Raw genomic sequence first — 15,863 nt, forward strand, 5'->3', positions numbered from 1 at the left:
GCACTGATGGAAAAATAGAGTCACTTCCTGCAAATTGTCCTCTGGTTTCCATGCTTACACCATGGCTCATGTGTATATGTGTACACACATACACCACACACACACACACACACACACACACACACACACACACACACACACTAGACAGGTAGACAGACAGACAGACAGACAGACAGATAGATAGATAGATAGATAAAATGTAATTTTAAATACATTGACAGGAGCTAGAGAGATGGCTTAGAGGTTGAGAGCACTGACTGCTCTTCCAGAGGTCCTGAGTTCAATTCCCAGCAACCACATGGTGGCTCACAACCATCTATAGTAGGATCTGATGCCCTCTTCTGTATGTATATATGCACAACACTGTGTATATAATAAATAAATAGATCTTTTAAAAAATATATTCACGGATCTATGAAGCTGTCTCTACAATCTCCCACCTCTACTCCATCTCTGGGAACCCTCTGATCTACATTCCGTCTCTGTTGAGTACCTTGACTTGGACATCTCACACGAATAGGATCGCTTAGCATGCCCTCCTTTAGGAATATATTCTCCAAAATGCATTCCTGTACCTCTCGTAGGATTTTAAGTTCAAGAAACCCTGTACTAAAATTTGGGCTAATTTTCTTCCCTTTGAAATGGCCCGTTCATGGGTGGAAAATGATCCCAGCATTCTAGAGGCTGAGGCAGGAAGATCACAGGTCCCAGACCAGTGTGGGCTGCACAGCAAGACCCTGCTGGAAAAGACAACTGTGGGAGACAAAGCTTCCCTCTAACCTGGCAGGGAAAACATGGTGGCAGGCCCAGGAAGCATCTGGTCACGTGGCATCCCGCAGTTGGGAAGAGAAGGACAGATGCTGGTACTCACCCTGCCTTCTCCTTTTTGTGCAGTCCAGCAGTTAGAAGAGATCGTCCCACTGCTATTAACCTACCCTAGAGAATTCCTTACACATACACACAGGCCCAGAGATTCACCTCCAAGGAGATCGAGAGCCTGTCAAGGTAATCACTATTAGCCATCACCCTCGAGTGACCTTGGAGGAAAGTTCCAGCAAGTAGAGAGGAAAAAGTCTAGCATGGAATTTGTATCCCATTACTTCCTCTCTGCTTTGGGGCTAAGTATTATCATTATGTAATATAGCAATTCCCGGCTGGGGTTCCCATTCAGCCTTTTTATATTTAACATCTATCAAAAACTTATCATTTCAATTAAGCAGGGCAAGCCCCTGTTGGCTATTGTCCTTTGTGATTCTGACTGGAGGTGTAATTAATCATGGAGACTTTATATCTCAGCTAATGTGGCTAACAGTATTACTTCCCAGATGTGAGTTTCTCCTGCAGCTGGGCCAAGATCTCCTGTGGGCTTCTCTTTGCACTTTCCAGATGTGAGCTTGATAAAGCCACTCGGGAACAGTTTCCCACAGTCTACCCGAATGCCTAATTCCTCAGCATTGCCTCTGTAGGCTTGTCCTGGTGTGAGATGCTAATGCCCCCAGGTATTGCTGACCTAATCTACAGGTGTGCCAAGGGGAAGGACTGGAAAGCCAAGTCCTCGGGAAATAGCCTTGGCACCAGGTCAGCCCTACATAGATGGGCTTTAACAGCAAACGTTCAATCTACCATCTGCCTGGCCCGGAGAACACCAGCAGAGTCCAGAGCCAAAGATTTCACCATGGACGAATGGAGAAGGCCCTGGTCAGAAGAACACAGTCTCAGCCATCTCTAGGCCAACTGCTGGGCTAGAGTTACTCAGTGCGTACCTCCAGGCAAGACTTCTGCTTGCAGAGTTTCCGGATCACCCAGAGGATCCACCCGTAGGTAGAGTGGCGTTTGGAAGGTCCGAGATCAAGTGGGTGAGTGGTAGAAGAGACCTTAGAAATTTGGATAACTGACTAATCTCTCCGGTCTGGTTTGAATATGAGCTGTTGCCCACCGGCTCAGCTGGTGACAGGGTTCAGCAGGAGGTTGTGGAACCTTACAATCATGGAGGCTTCACCTATTAAAGTAGACCGCTGGTGGGTGGAGTTATAATCACTTCTGGGTCTGGCCTGCTTTCTCTGCCTCTTGATTGGCCGATCCGGGAGGAGCCACCTACTACGTATCCGCTCCCATCTTGATGAATGGAGACGGTCTGAACCGTGAACTAAAATAAAACTTCCCTCCCTTAAGCTGTTTCTAATAAATAGATACTGTGTCACATGACAAGAGAAACAATTACATTCCTCCTTGGTATGGGGTTAATGGTGCCCATCTGAAAAGGTCTAAAGCCAGTGCAATAATGCAGTTGGGAGGCTGAGGCCAGTAGATCTTTGCGAGTTCAGGACACCCTGGTCTACATAGTAAGTTCCAGGACAGCCAGGGCTACATAAAGAGACACCCTGTCTCCATGAATAATAAACTCTCAAAGTCTCCCTTGTAGCATTTATGTATGTGAACTGAAACTGGAGAAGTCATGGGTGGGTTAGTTAGAGTCCTTAGGGTCAGCCTTGAGCCCGTATGACTTTATTTGAGGACACAGAGACAGAACAGCACAGAAGGAAGATGGTGTGTCCCCACAGGAGAACATTGCCTATGATCACTCCCGCGGCGTGCCTTATAAGCCAAGGGATGTCAAAGACAAACCCCTAAATGCTGAGGAGGGAGAAAGCGGCAGGCATGACACCTTGCTCATTTTAGATATCTGCATCACACTAAGCAAATTCCTGTCATCTGGGCCCTCGGTCTGGTCCTTCATTATTGCAATAACAGAACACAAAACACACAAGTGCCCCATCTAGAAGAAGAGCTCCCCAGCCCGGAATTGACAGGTTCCAGGAAGGACAGACAGCAGGTATCTAAGGATGACTTTCATCATACCCAAACATACCTATAAGTCACTTTTTTGGGGGGTGTTCAACATGAACCCATCCTGTGTCCGGAGGTATCTGTTCAGTGAGTGCCAAGGGAAGTGAAATCTCTGGGTGGCTCCTGAGTGATGTTCTCAGGTAAAGGCCATTCAACAAACAACCCATAGAGAAAGTGGCTGTCTATTGTCTATTCAGTGTGGGCACTGAACACTATTATGTGACCTCGACCATGTGTCTCACTAATAATAATTTGTGTTCTAGTAATAACTGTCAGCCCTTCTCTTGGAGGTTAGGCATGATGGCATAACCTATCCCAGCACTCAGGAGGTAAAGACAATCAGATCTCTTCTGAGTTTCAGGCCAACCTGGTCTACGTAGAGACAGCCAATGCCGCATAGTGAAACCCTGTCTAAAACAAAACAACAAAACTACAACCTTCTCTTGAAGTATAGACCCAGATAGGTACCAGCTTCCAGAAAGCAGGGATGCTCAGCCAGCCTGTCCCTCCCCAGAGGAAATTTCCATCCTGTTGAGTGGTCATGTTCCTGTTGAGTTTGTTTCCTGCACAGTTGACTACTGGGTTACAAATAGTCAGGTGGGCCAGCAGCTGCCTACCTCTCAGAGCTTGATGAGAGCTGAGCAAACCACATGATAGCCTGTCTCATTGGCTATTTGGGCTTCATGTCTGTGTGAGTCTGGTGTTGGCAAGTATCCGTCACTTTCTGTGTTCCGTTCTGAAAGCAGCAATTGACACCCATAGCCTGGTGGTGACACCACAGGACAGTTATGAACACCATCCCACCTTGTGGATCTCCTTTAAGTGACTATACCAGGATTTCAGGTGAAATGTCCTGACCTCCTGTGATAAGGATTGTATCTTTCTCCACTCAGACTACTGTAACAGAAAACTGTAGATGGAGTGGCTTTGAAACAATAATGGTTTCTTAATTATGGAGGCTGGAAAATTAAGGCTGTAGCAGACTTATCTGGGGAAAGGAGAACAAACACCAGGTAGAGCACTGGTGACTAAGATTAAAGAAAGAGATTCACCCAAATCTCTTGGTTGACTGGGTTTTACTTGTGGACTATGAATGAAGACTTACTTAGAAGATAACTCAAAAGCAGCTTGCATTTCCAAAAGCCCATCCCAGCATGGGTGATGGCTCTCTCAAGCTGCATCACTAAAAGATCCACAGATAGCTTGCTATCAGCTGCAGTGGCAGAAAAGGCTCCTCTCTATAATTTCTCTTTACAGAATCTTGTAACTTTCTGGAGTTCCTGAGTGCTGTAAGTTTCTTGAGTTTCCTGAGTTGTGCAAGTTGCTCAAACTTCTCCCTTCAAGAGGGAATGATTCAATTTAGAGGAATTGTCTACAGAGGAGCTGCTGAAAGAGGTCTAGACCCTGATTCCTAGATAGTGTCTTCTTGTCACTACAGCAGAAAGGATCCAGGCGCTCTCCAGTCTCTTACCTACTTTTTCCTATAGTCAAATCTCATCTAAGAATAGGGTAGGAAGGTATGCATGGTGGATTAAACACCTGGATCCAGGGATAAGGGGACAGTATTGGATATATTGCTGATCATGTCTGAGCTTCAGGTTCCCTATCTGTTTTTATCTAGTATCAGTGGCTAAACCTAGAAGTTCTAAGAATCTGGGTGCTCAGACCCTGCCCCATGTCCAGGTAAAGCGAAGCTCTGGGGCCTTGACCTTTCTCCACCTACACTTCTTCCCTAAAGGTCTCTGTCCTGTTCTTGAGATCAAGATGAGGCTCTAGAGCAGTGCTTCTCAAGCTTCCTCATGCTATGACCCTTTAATACAGTTCCTCATATTGTAGTGACACCAATTATAGCATTATTTTTGTTGCTACTTCATAACTGTAATTTTGCTACTGTTATGAATTGTAATATAAATATCTGTGTTTCCTGAGGGTTTTAGATAATTCCTGTGAAGAGGTCATTCGACCCCCACCCTCCAAAGAGGCTGTGACCCACAGTTTGGAAACCGCTGCTCTGTTCTGGCTTCTGGTTCCTGCAGGAGGAGGTCATGGGTTGTAACTGAGCAGCTCCAATCTTTGCCTCTGTCCCCAAGTGACTCTCTTCGTGTCCTCCCATCATCTGTCTCTTTCAAGGACATTTGTCATTGGACCTAGGGCCCATCCATTTAATCCGGGATGATCTCATCTAAAGATCCTTAGCTTAATTACATCTGCAAAGACCTTGGTTTCCATCGTGTCATACTCAGTTTCTAGGGGCAGAGGCGCACACTTAGCATATCCTTTGGGGAATCACCAGCCACTGCACGAACTTTTCAGTTGGGAAGCAGAGGGAGGAGGATTGCCACAGGTTCTCCGTCTGCCTGGGCTACAGAATAAAACCCTGTCAAGAAAGAAAGAACGAACGAATGAAAGAAAGAAAGAAAGAGAGAGAGAGAGAATGAATGACTGCTTCTTGATCACACTAACATGAAGTATTATGTCCATTTGGGGTAGCTCATGCCTTTGATCCCAGCACTTGGAAGGCAGAGGCAGGCAGATTTCTGTGAGTTTGAGGCCAGCCAGGTCTACAGAACTAAGTCCAGGACAGCCAGAGAAACCCTGTGTGGAGAAGGGGGTGGGGCAGCAGAATAAAAGAAACTAACAAACAAACAAATAAATAAACCCTATTACTATATGTACCACTGAAAATAAAGAAAGAGGCTAGGTGGTGGTGTGCACCTTTAATCCCAGCGCTCTGGAGGCAGAGGCAGGCAGATCTCTGTGAGTTCAAGGCCAACCTGTTCTACAGAGTGAGTTCCAGGAACAACAAGGCTACACAAAGAAACTATGTCTTCTATGTCTTGAAAGCAAGAGAGAGAGAGAGAGAGAGAGAGAGAGAGAAAGAGGAGAGAGAGAGAGGGGGAGGAAGAAAAGAAAGGTTTATAAATGTTGTTTTAAGCTCAGGGCCTGTCTTAGGGTTTTACTGCTGTGAACAGACACCATGACCAAGGCAAGTCTTATAAAGGACAACATTTAATTGGGGCTGGCTTACAGGTTCAGAGGTTCAGTCCATGATCATCAAGGCAGGAGTATGCAGCATCCAGGCAGGCATGGTGCAGGAGGAGCTGAGAGCTCTACATCTTCATCTGAAGGCTGCTAGCAGAAGACTCAATTCCAGGCAGCTAAGGTGAGGGTCTTAAAGCCCACACTCAGTGACACACCTACTCCAACAAGGCCACACCTACTACTAGTGCCCCTCCCTGTGTTGAGCATATACAAACCATCACACTGGTCTATACAGTGAGTTTCTAGATTGCCATGGCTGCACAGAGAAACCCTGTCTAAAAGGAGGAAGAAGAGGAGGAGGAGGAGGAGGAATGAGAAACACTGAAACTATACACACATTCACACACATGCTTGTATATTCTATAAAATACATTTTTTGATTAAAAAACAAGGAATATATCTAAAAACTAACTCTCCTTATCCCTCCAAATGGTTGCAAGAAAGTCCAATGGACAGAGCAGTTTAGACTCTTGGATTTAGAAGTGATCAGGAAAGTGGAAGGTGAGTAAGCTATGCTAAGTGGTTGGGCTCTGGGAAGTAAGGGGGTACGGTGACAGGGAGAATGGAGAAGGAACGTTCCCAGGGTCTAAGCTGAGTCTAGTAATACCTGATGGATTATATGGGTATACATGCGTGCACACACATGAACACATAGACACACACATGCACATAGACATGTGTACACACACAAGCACCCTTTCTTGGTTCGTTGCACTCACATTCAGACATTCATATCTGATCCGGAGTTTGAATTAAAGCTGTCTTTCCCGAAGCCTTGCTTCTGTACCTCTCTCCAGCACTTAGAACGCGAATCTCTGATTACAGGCCACGTTAGAGATTTACTGGACGAAATTATCAGCTGTAGATATGACACCAGTCTTGGGTGGGGAACATCCTGTTCCCACACAAAGCCACAAAGCCCAATTGTGAATCAATTCTTCAGCATTGAGCTGTGTTTAAAAAAAAAAAAAAAAAAAGGCCCCCCCTTTTGCTGTTTAATTTTGAAAGTAAATGTGGCGGAAAGAACACTGGGCTGGCGTGAAGGACCTGTGGTCTTCGGGTGAAATATCTGGAGGTTTGTTTTTTTTTTCCCTCAAGTCTCAGTGTCTTTATCCAGCAAATGGAGGGCATGAAACCAGAGTTTCACTGTTCACTCAGAAAATTCTATTCTGGGCTCAACAAGATGGCTCAGCAGGTAAAAAGGTACCTGCTCCCCGGCGTGATGACCTCCGTTAGATCTCCAGAACCCGCATCGGGGAAAGAAAGAACTAATGCCTAGGTTTTCCTCTGACTTTAACACATGAACCACAGGGCACACACACACACACACACACACACACACACACACACACACACACACACACACACAATTTAAATGTAAAGTCCTACAGCTTTTTACAGACCTTACCTCTGGCTCTGGTAAACACAGTAGACGTCTCATTCACGTCTAACCTCTCCCCAAACTCTGTTTCACAACAGCCTACTATAATTTAAAATTTTTGTGGAGCCGTCAGGAATCATACCTTGAGACTGGAGAGATGGCATAAAGAATTTGCCATGCAGGTGTAAAGAACTGAGCTCCAATCCCCAGAACCTACATATATCCAAGGACGATGGTTCGAATCTGTGGTCCCTGTGTTCCTATGGTAACAGGGGAGGTGGACACAGAAGAGTCCCTGGAAACTTGAAGGCCAACTAGTCTGGCTTATATAGGAGAAAAGCGGTAAGACTGTATCAAAAGCAGAAGGTGAGGAATGACTACCAAGGTTGTACACAAACGCACGCACGCACGCACGCACGCACGCACGCACTCGCCACATCTTAGTTGAAGCACCTCTCTAGTTTTAGCTATGTGAACAATACTTTTTCTACTCTCATTCTGAAATGAATTTTTTTTTTCAAGATGGGGTTTCTCTGTTCAGCCCTGGCTATCCTGGGACTCTCTATAGACCAAGCTGGCCTCAAACTCACAGAGATCTGCCTGCCTCTGCCTCCCAAGTGCTGGAAGTAAAGACCTATACTGAATCTTTCAGGAAGGCCCTTTCATTGTGTTGTTTAATGCTTGGGGATTGTGGGTCTAGAATGTATGCCCGTGGTGTGCTAGAACTGCAGCTATGAGAGCCCTCTATGCTCCAGAAAGTTCACAGTGCTGTGGGGGTTACCAGAACCCCTGGGCTACACACAACAGGCTCTTGAAGAAAAAAATAGCAGAGACAGGCAGGGGGGAAAAAAGGCTGGTGGGCAGCAAGGGAGACAGAAGCTTACGTGCATGCTGGCAAGCTCTACTGTCTGAGCCACATCCCAGCATAGGGTCGTATGTCGTATGTAGTTGTGTTCGAAGCCGCCAGTGCCACAGACAAACTCTCAGAAGAGGAGCAACAGGGGGAAGGACAAAGGTTCTGCCTTGTCAGTGTGAAACAGGGGTAAGAGATCATTTGCTCTGAGCTAAATCTGAGTGGCCATGCCCAGGAACACAGTTTCAGGTTGTGTGAAAAGATGTCTTCCACCGTGGATGCCGTTGCTCGAACAATTTATACTCTTTATTTAAGTGTGCGTGCGTGTGTGCACATACGTACATGAACGTGGAGTCAGTAGACAGCTTTCAGAAAGCCATTGTCGCTCCTACCTGCTGGGTCATCTGTTTCTCCATTGAACAACATAGTCCAGGTTACTGGCTCTGGAGCGTCCAGATGTTTCCGTCTCTACCTCCCATCTCCCCAGCACAGACGCTCACTACCACATCCGGCTTTTTTTTCTTTTCTTTTTTTGGGAGCTGGGGACCGAACCCAGGACCTTGAGCTTGCTAGGCAAGCGCTCTACCACTGAGCTAAATCCCCAACCCCTAATGTAATTTTTTATGTGGATTGTTTTGCCTGCATGCACGTCTGTATGAGGGTGTCGGGTACCAGGAACTGGAGTTACAGACAGTTGTGAGGCTCCGTGTGGGTGCTGGGAATGGAACCCACATCCTCTGGAAGAGCAATCAGTGCTCCTCACAGCTGAGCCATCTCTCAAGCTCCATCTCTCAAGCTTCCCATAGGGCTTTTTATGTGGCTTCCAGGAATGGAACGTGGGTCTCAGGCTTGCATGGCAAAGGTATTTACCTACTGAGACATTTCCCAGGCCTCTCCAGCTCTTCCCAGGAAACAGTGCCCGCCCCCGCCCGCCCCTCCGCCCCCCGGAAATAGCCTCCACAGCCCTGCTGTTTCTAGTCCCTAGCATTCTGGACATGTCTTTTTTTTTTTTTTTTTTTTTTTTTTTTTTTTTTGAGACGTTTGGATAGCCCAGGCTAGCCTCAGACTCAATATGTAGCCAAGATGGTCTTGAACTCCTGACCATCCTGTCTCTGCCTGCCAAGAGCTGCAATGCCAGACCTGTGCTGCCTCACCCACGGCTCTGAGGTTTTGCTATACCGATTTGTCTGCCGTATCTTTTCTAGGATCCTAAACACTTCAAGTCTGAGAAGACGGGCCGAGGGCAGCTAAGAGAAGGCTGGCGAGACAACCATCAACCCATCATGTGCTCCTACAAGCTGGTAACCGTCAAGTTCGAGGTGTGGGGCCTTCAGACCCGAGTGGAACAATTTGTGCACAAGGTGGGTACCTGGTCCCTGGGATGTGGACAAGGTCCTTACAGCCATCATTGCCTGGTAGGAGATCGAATGTTTGCCCAGTGCCCCAGTGCTGAACTGGTACCAAGTACTCTTATCTAGAAAATGCATTTTCTCTAAGGGTGTAATTCTCTCCTACTACTCAGTGGAGCATTTCTGTAGATCAGTTCCCGTTCTGTGTCCTGAATCTGGAAGTGGGATTCACAGAATGTATGGCTTGCTTGGCCAGTTAGGTTAATAGCTCTAAGCAGGGGCACTTAGCAAGAGACCAGAAGTTATCTCTGGGTACATCTCCCAGGGCTAACTCCCTCAGAGGAACTTGCCTATGTAGGCACCAAAAGTAGAAGACCCCTTCCCGCCCCCCACCCCTCCCCCCACCCCACCCCCAGGCAGAGCAAGAGCTCCAAGTGGGCCCATTAGGGCGGCACACCTCAACACTTCTCACTTCACTGTCCCCTTACTAAAGGATGATGACCAAGCCCAGAGCACAGATTTTTTTAAAGATTTATTTATTTATTCTTTATAAGTACCCTGTCGCTGTCTTCAGACAAACCAGAAGAGGGCATCGGATCCCATTACAAATGGTTGTGAGCTACCATGTGGTTGCTGGGATTTGAACTCAGGACCTCTGGAAGAGCAGTCAGTGCTCTTAACCTCTGAGCCATCTCTCCAGCCCCCGAGCACAGATTTTAACTGGGCCCTTGCTTGGGAAAACAAATTGACTTTGGTGGCAGGAACCAACTTGATGACACAAGTTTTCTCAAGGTCTCAAATAGGATTCTTTTCCGTATGATTCTAACATCATGGCACATGAGATGACAATGCCTTTGTAACTGCTGTCACTTGCATAAGGATAAATAAATAACTGGGCGGGCAGAATGGCTCCGTGGTAAAGGCAGTGGCTGCCAAGCCTGACAACTTGAGTTCAACACACATGATAAAAGAGTGATCCGACACCCACAAGTTATTTATCCTCTGACCTCCAGCCAAGTGTTGAGGCCTGCCTGAGCATGTGCACACACAACAATATAAATAAATGTTACAAAGTTTTAGACATCTGGGCAGTGGTGACTCATGCCTTTAATCCCAGCACTTGGGAGGCAAAGGTAGGTGATTCTCTGAGTTCAAGGCCAGCCTGGTCTACAGATCGAGTTCCAGGAGAGCCAGGGCTAGACAGAAAAACTCTATCTCAAACAAAACGGAAGGAAGGAAGGAAGGAAGGAAGGAAGGAAGGAAGGAAGGAAGGAAGAAAGAAAGAAAGAAAGAAAAATTTCATTAATAATTCCCAATATAGTGCATGGTGTGGATTTATGGCAGGCCTGTTTCCCTGGGCCTCTCGTAGTGTCCTGTTAGAACAACCTGTGGCCTGGAACCATGGCCTGGCCTCTGTTTGTAGGCAGCTGGCACTGAAGTGGGTCACACAGTAAGAAGGGGAAAAAGTAGTAAAAAAGAATTCCCATTATGACGGGAGCTGGAACGTGGCTCTGTCGATAGACTGTCTGCCTAGCATGCATACAGCCTGTGTTACATCCTCAGTACTCTAGAAACCAGTTTCGGTGATGCACACCTACAATCCCAGCACTCTGGGGTTAGAAGCAGAGGAAACAGAAGTTCAAATTTATTCTCTGTTCACTATAGTGAGTTCAAGGACATCCTGAGATACATACATTCATACATACATACATACATACATACATACATACATACATACATACATACATACAGGACCCTGTCCTTTAAAAAAGTAAAACCAAACAAAGAAACAAGAACAAGCCAGGTGTTGGTGGTCTATGCCTTTAGTCCCAGCACTCAGGAGGCAGTAATAGGTGTATCTCTAAGTTCAAGAGTTCACAGTTCGGAACTTAAACCTAAGGAATGGTGCCGCCCACAATGGGCAGATCTCCCCCACAGCAATTAAAGCAGTTAATAAAAATCCTCCACACTGGGCATGGTGGTATGCACCTTTAATTCCAGCACTTGGAAGGCAAAGACACACAGGTCTCTGTGAGTTTGAGCCCAGCCTTGTCTACATAGCTCATTACGGGCCAGCCTGGGCTACATCATGAGAGCATGTCTCAAGAAAAGAACAAATATTCATCCCAGACATATCCATAGGTTAACCTGATCTAGGTAATTCCTCATTAAGGCTCCCTTCCCAGGCAACTATAGACTGCCAGTTGACAATTGTAACTGGTCATCACAGAAACTTCATGTTTTCTTTCTGGGTCCTGACCTTGGTTACTGAGCAGGAAGGCAAATCATGGAGTAACTGTGTTACCACCTAAGCTCCACGTCTCCATTGTCCTCTCCTTCAAATTTTACATTCTTTCTTATCTCTCCCTCCCTCTCTCATTCTCCCTCCTTTGCTTCTTTCTTTAAAAAAAACAAAAACAAAAACAAAAACATGTTTCTGAGTGTTTTGCCCAAATGTATGCCACAAGCATGACTGGTGTCCACAATGGTCAGAAGAGGGAATTGGATCTCCGGGGACTAAAGTTATACAAGTCATTGTGAGCTGCCATCTGGGAGCTGGGAATCAAACCCAGGTCTAAGCAAGAGCAACAAATGCTCTTAACAGACGAGCCAATTCCCCAGCTCCTGTTTTTATTCTATTGAAGCAGGGTCTCATATAGCCCAGGCTAGACTCAAACTCATTGTGTAGCCAAGGCTTGGCCCTGCGTGCTCAAGTGCTGGAATTTCAGGTGTGTGCTACTACACCTGTCTGCTTCCCTCCCTCCCTTGATAGACCCTCCCAAATTATCGCCTCTAACTAAAGAATCAACGTGTGGTCATGCATCTCATTTCCTCTCCCAAAACATGTTTAGATTGCCCACAGCTCCCTTCATTTATTTCCTTGACAATGACTTTGGCTGGTTCCGAGCACCCATTTCTTTAAAGTGAAGATTCTTTGGCTAACTGTTACACTTCCTTGCCTAATTCCAAACTAAATGAAGAGTTATTACCCCGCTCCCCACCCCCCTTCCCCACCCCCAACACACCTGTTCTGCTAATGAGGAAGTGTTTACGTGGGTTCAAAGTACTGGGTGGTGGGGGAGCTTTCTCTAAACACCTTTGTTTCTTAAGAATCTATTCACAGTGAAGGGGGTGGAGGGGAGTGGTATTCAAAAGCCAGCCATTAACGCATTATTGAGGCCTTGTTGCCAGCCACAGCTGTGTTGTGCTTAATATGACAGGGTGGATTTACGGATGCCTTGACGAAGTTCTTTTGATTTCCATGAATTTGACACAGTCAGCACTCGAGTGTGTATGGCTGCATGGTATTTCTTAGATTCATTACATGTCTCCACTTCCAAATCATAAAAGGGCCTCGGCGAATACCCAGAGGCAGGAGGAATAAACACTTCATTAGAAACGCTTCCCTTGTTTCTGAAAATCCACCCAATTAAAGCCCTTTGCTTATGGAAACACACTTGAGCCCTTCCACGAGAGGTTTCTGACAATCATTGGATTTTGTTTGGCAAGAAGAAAGGGAGGAATGTTGGAGGCTGTCTGTGAGTTTCCAAGAAATGTAATAAGGAGTATTATGGGCTGGGGAGGTGGCTCAGTAGGTAAACGAGCTTGCTGCCCGGGCAGCAGGGCCTTAAGTTTGGATCCCCAGCACCCACATAGAAGCTGGGTCTAGGCGTGGTAATACATATAGAGGTGTAATGACACTAGCACTGGAGTCCTGGAGACTTATTAGTCAGCCACTCTCAATAGATAATTGCTGAGTTCCAGGTGCAGTGAGAGACCCTGGCTCACAAAGAATGAAGCCTGGCAGGATGGTTCAGTGGGTAAGGACACAACCGACTTCTGCAAGATGTCTTCCAACTCCTACACACAGATGTGAGCCGAAACACACACACACACACACACACACACACAGTCAATATAAAAGAAGTTTAAAGGAAGTGGATAGCAATAAAGGACTCCATCCAGCATCTCCCACTGCCCTCCGCCCGTCCGCACACTGGTTTGTACACTCACACACAGCATGTGTATACAGAATGAAAAGGTGTCCCTTGAAACAAAAGCTCTTAAGTTGTATTACACGTGCCCACAAACAATACGTTCTCTTCTTTAGCCTTCTATCCCAATTTCCCTCGAAGAAACAATTGCAGGCTATGCAGGTGTGAAGACCTGAGTTTGGACTGCACATACCTTTTACCCCAGCTCTGGAGAACAGGGACAGGCAGATCAGAGGGTCTGCTGTGCAGTCAGCCTCGGGGCTCAGGGGTAGAGGGACAGTGAGCTTAGCGTCAGGCTTCCAGTTAACTAGGAGACCCTGTGTCAAGACAGCAAGCAAAAGAGGAAGACCCTTGGTGTCCTACTCTGACCTCCCCACAGGCATGCGTGTCTGTCTGCACAATATACACGCTGGACACACAGAAGAAGGAAACACAGAAAAATCTGTGAAGCAGGTGGTCCCCAATTCAGAGGATTTTGGCAACCATGTTTCTTTCCCTCCCCCTCTCCCTCCCCTCTTCCCTCTCCCCTTCCCCTCCCCCCTCCTTCTCCCTCTCCCACTTTATTGAAGCAGGCCCACAGACATGGCACTAGAGCACTAAGCTGAGAGCTTACATTTTTTTTTTTTTCTATTCTTTTTTTTTGGAGCTGGGGACCGAACCCAGGGCCTTGCGCTTGCTAGGCAAGCGCTCTACCACTGAGCTAAATCCCCAACCCCGAGAGCTTACATCTTATCTGCAAGCTGGAGGTGGAAAGAGAGCTAACTGGAAAGGCGTGGGTCTTTGAAACTTCAAAGCCCACCCCTAGGGATGCACTTCCTCGAACAAGGCCACATTTTCTAATCCTTTCCAAACATTTCCACCAACTGGGAACCAAGTATTCAAGCATATAAGCCTGTGGTGGGATAGCCCCTGCACCCACATCCCGTGCAATTGCTTGGGATGTCCGTTGACCAGTGTGTTGGCAGTGTCAGTAACACTTGGTTCCATCTGGACTTGAGCAATGAATGCGGATGCCCAAAACATCACCCTTACAGTACGTGAGACGCAAGATACACAAACATCCTTATAGGCTTGATTTTCATGTAACAAAAAGAGAAAACAACAATTATTGAAAGAGACACAGGGCTAGAGGGGCAACTCAGGTTAAGAGCACTGGCCGCTCCTACTGTAAGAAGGGTTTTTGTTCCCAGCCCCAACGTGGTAGCTTACAACTCCAGTTCCAAAGGATCTGACAGCCTCTTTTGACTTCCTCAGGTACTGCCTGCATATGGTACACATACATGCATACATACATACATGCAGGCCAGACACTCACACATAAAAATAAATAGATCTTAAAGAAAGAGATAAAATAAGAAATATTACTTTGCTTTAATATTACTATTTGGGGGCGCACTTGCCCAGTCATGCTCTTAGAGAAGCCAGAGGTCAACATCCTCGTCTCTGTCTCTTTGTCTCTCTCCAGATTTTTAAATTTTCTCCTAAATCGTTTTACTACATTTTTACATTCCGTTTATTTTCTTCGGGGGAGAGGAGGACACGTGAGGGCGGAGGCACGTAAGGAGGTCAGAGGACCACGTTCAGGAGTCTGTCCTCTCCTTCCACCGTTTCTACCAACTGGGACCAGGCACTGAACTCGCCCAGCTTATGTTTTGAGACAGGCTCTCTCACTAAGCTCAGGGATCACTGACAGACCAGAAAGCTCCTGGGAAACCTCCATTTGCACACCACCACCACCACCCCCCTCCCAGCACTGTGGTTGCAGGACAGTCATACATTAACACGTCTAATTTTCACATGTGTGCTAAAAATCCAAATTCAGTTCCTCATGCTTAAACAGCCAAAACTTTACCCACTGAGCCATGTCCCTAGCCCCTCAACCCTGAGTTGCTCTCGATCACACCTTGGTATTATTATTTCAACCTCCTTCTCTTACTCTTAACTCAGGTGGTCCGCGACATCTTGCTGATTGGACACAGACAGGCCTTCGCGTGGGTGGATGAGTGGTACGGTAAGTCTGATGGCCCAAAATAACTTGGAGAACGGTTTCGTAACACACTGGCTTGGCTTTCAGTACACCCAGCTTCAAGTGTAACCTAGAAGGACAACAACAAAGGACGGGCCACCACTTCCTGTAATGGAAATGGCTCTGTCTGGAGAGCCTAGTAGAAATGTAATTATAGGAGCTTGGTCTGAAATAACCACAGAACTATTGACCAAGGAGGACCTCGGCGTGCTTGATGCTTGTCTTCCGGACACATGGGGCTCCGTTGTTCTCTACGGGGTGGATTTCAGACCCATCCTAATTTATCTTCAGTGTTAACTTCAATGTTATCTGACCGAAGCATCTTATTGAGTAACAGTCCCTTGATGCAGGGAACACTTGAAACAGACCC

At 46.5% G+C, this 15,863-nt stretch overlaps 1 protein-coding gene and 1 non-coding gene across 3 annotated transcripts in view; both read left to right on the plus strand.

Moving 5' to 3' along the window:
* Pitpnc1 (phosphatidylinositol transfer protein cytoplasmic 1) overlaps positions 1 to 15,863 on the plus strand; it is a 263,465-nt gene that overhangs the window by 230,005 nt on the left and 17,597 nt on the right. For both annotated transcript variants that reach the window (XM_032913822.1, XM_032913823.1), the window contains exons 7-8: positions 9,329 to 9,484; positions 15,415 to 15,478. In XM_032913822.1, the coding sequence (XP_032769713.1) occupies positions 9,329 to 9,484; positions 15,415 to 15,478 (220 nt within the window). The remainder of the gene's footprint in view (positions 1 to 9,328; positions 9,485 to 15,414; positions 15,479 to 15,863) is intronic.
* On the plus strand, positions 10,795 to 10,925 carry LOC116910680. The gene has a single exon (XR_004389211.1). It is a non-coding gene; the product is annotated as a small nucleolar RNA SNORA42/SNORA80 family (small nucleolar RNA).

The sequence above is a fragment of the Rattus rattus genome, chromosome 9, assembly GCF_011064425.1.
Source record: "Rattus rattus isolate New Zealand chromosome 9, Rrattus_CSIRO_v1, whole genome shotgun sequence".
NCBI classification, from domain to species: Eukaryota; Metazoa; Chordata; class Mammalia; order Rodentia; family Muridae; genus Rattus; species Rattus rattus.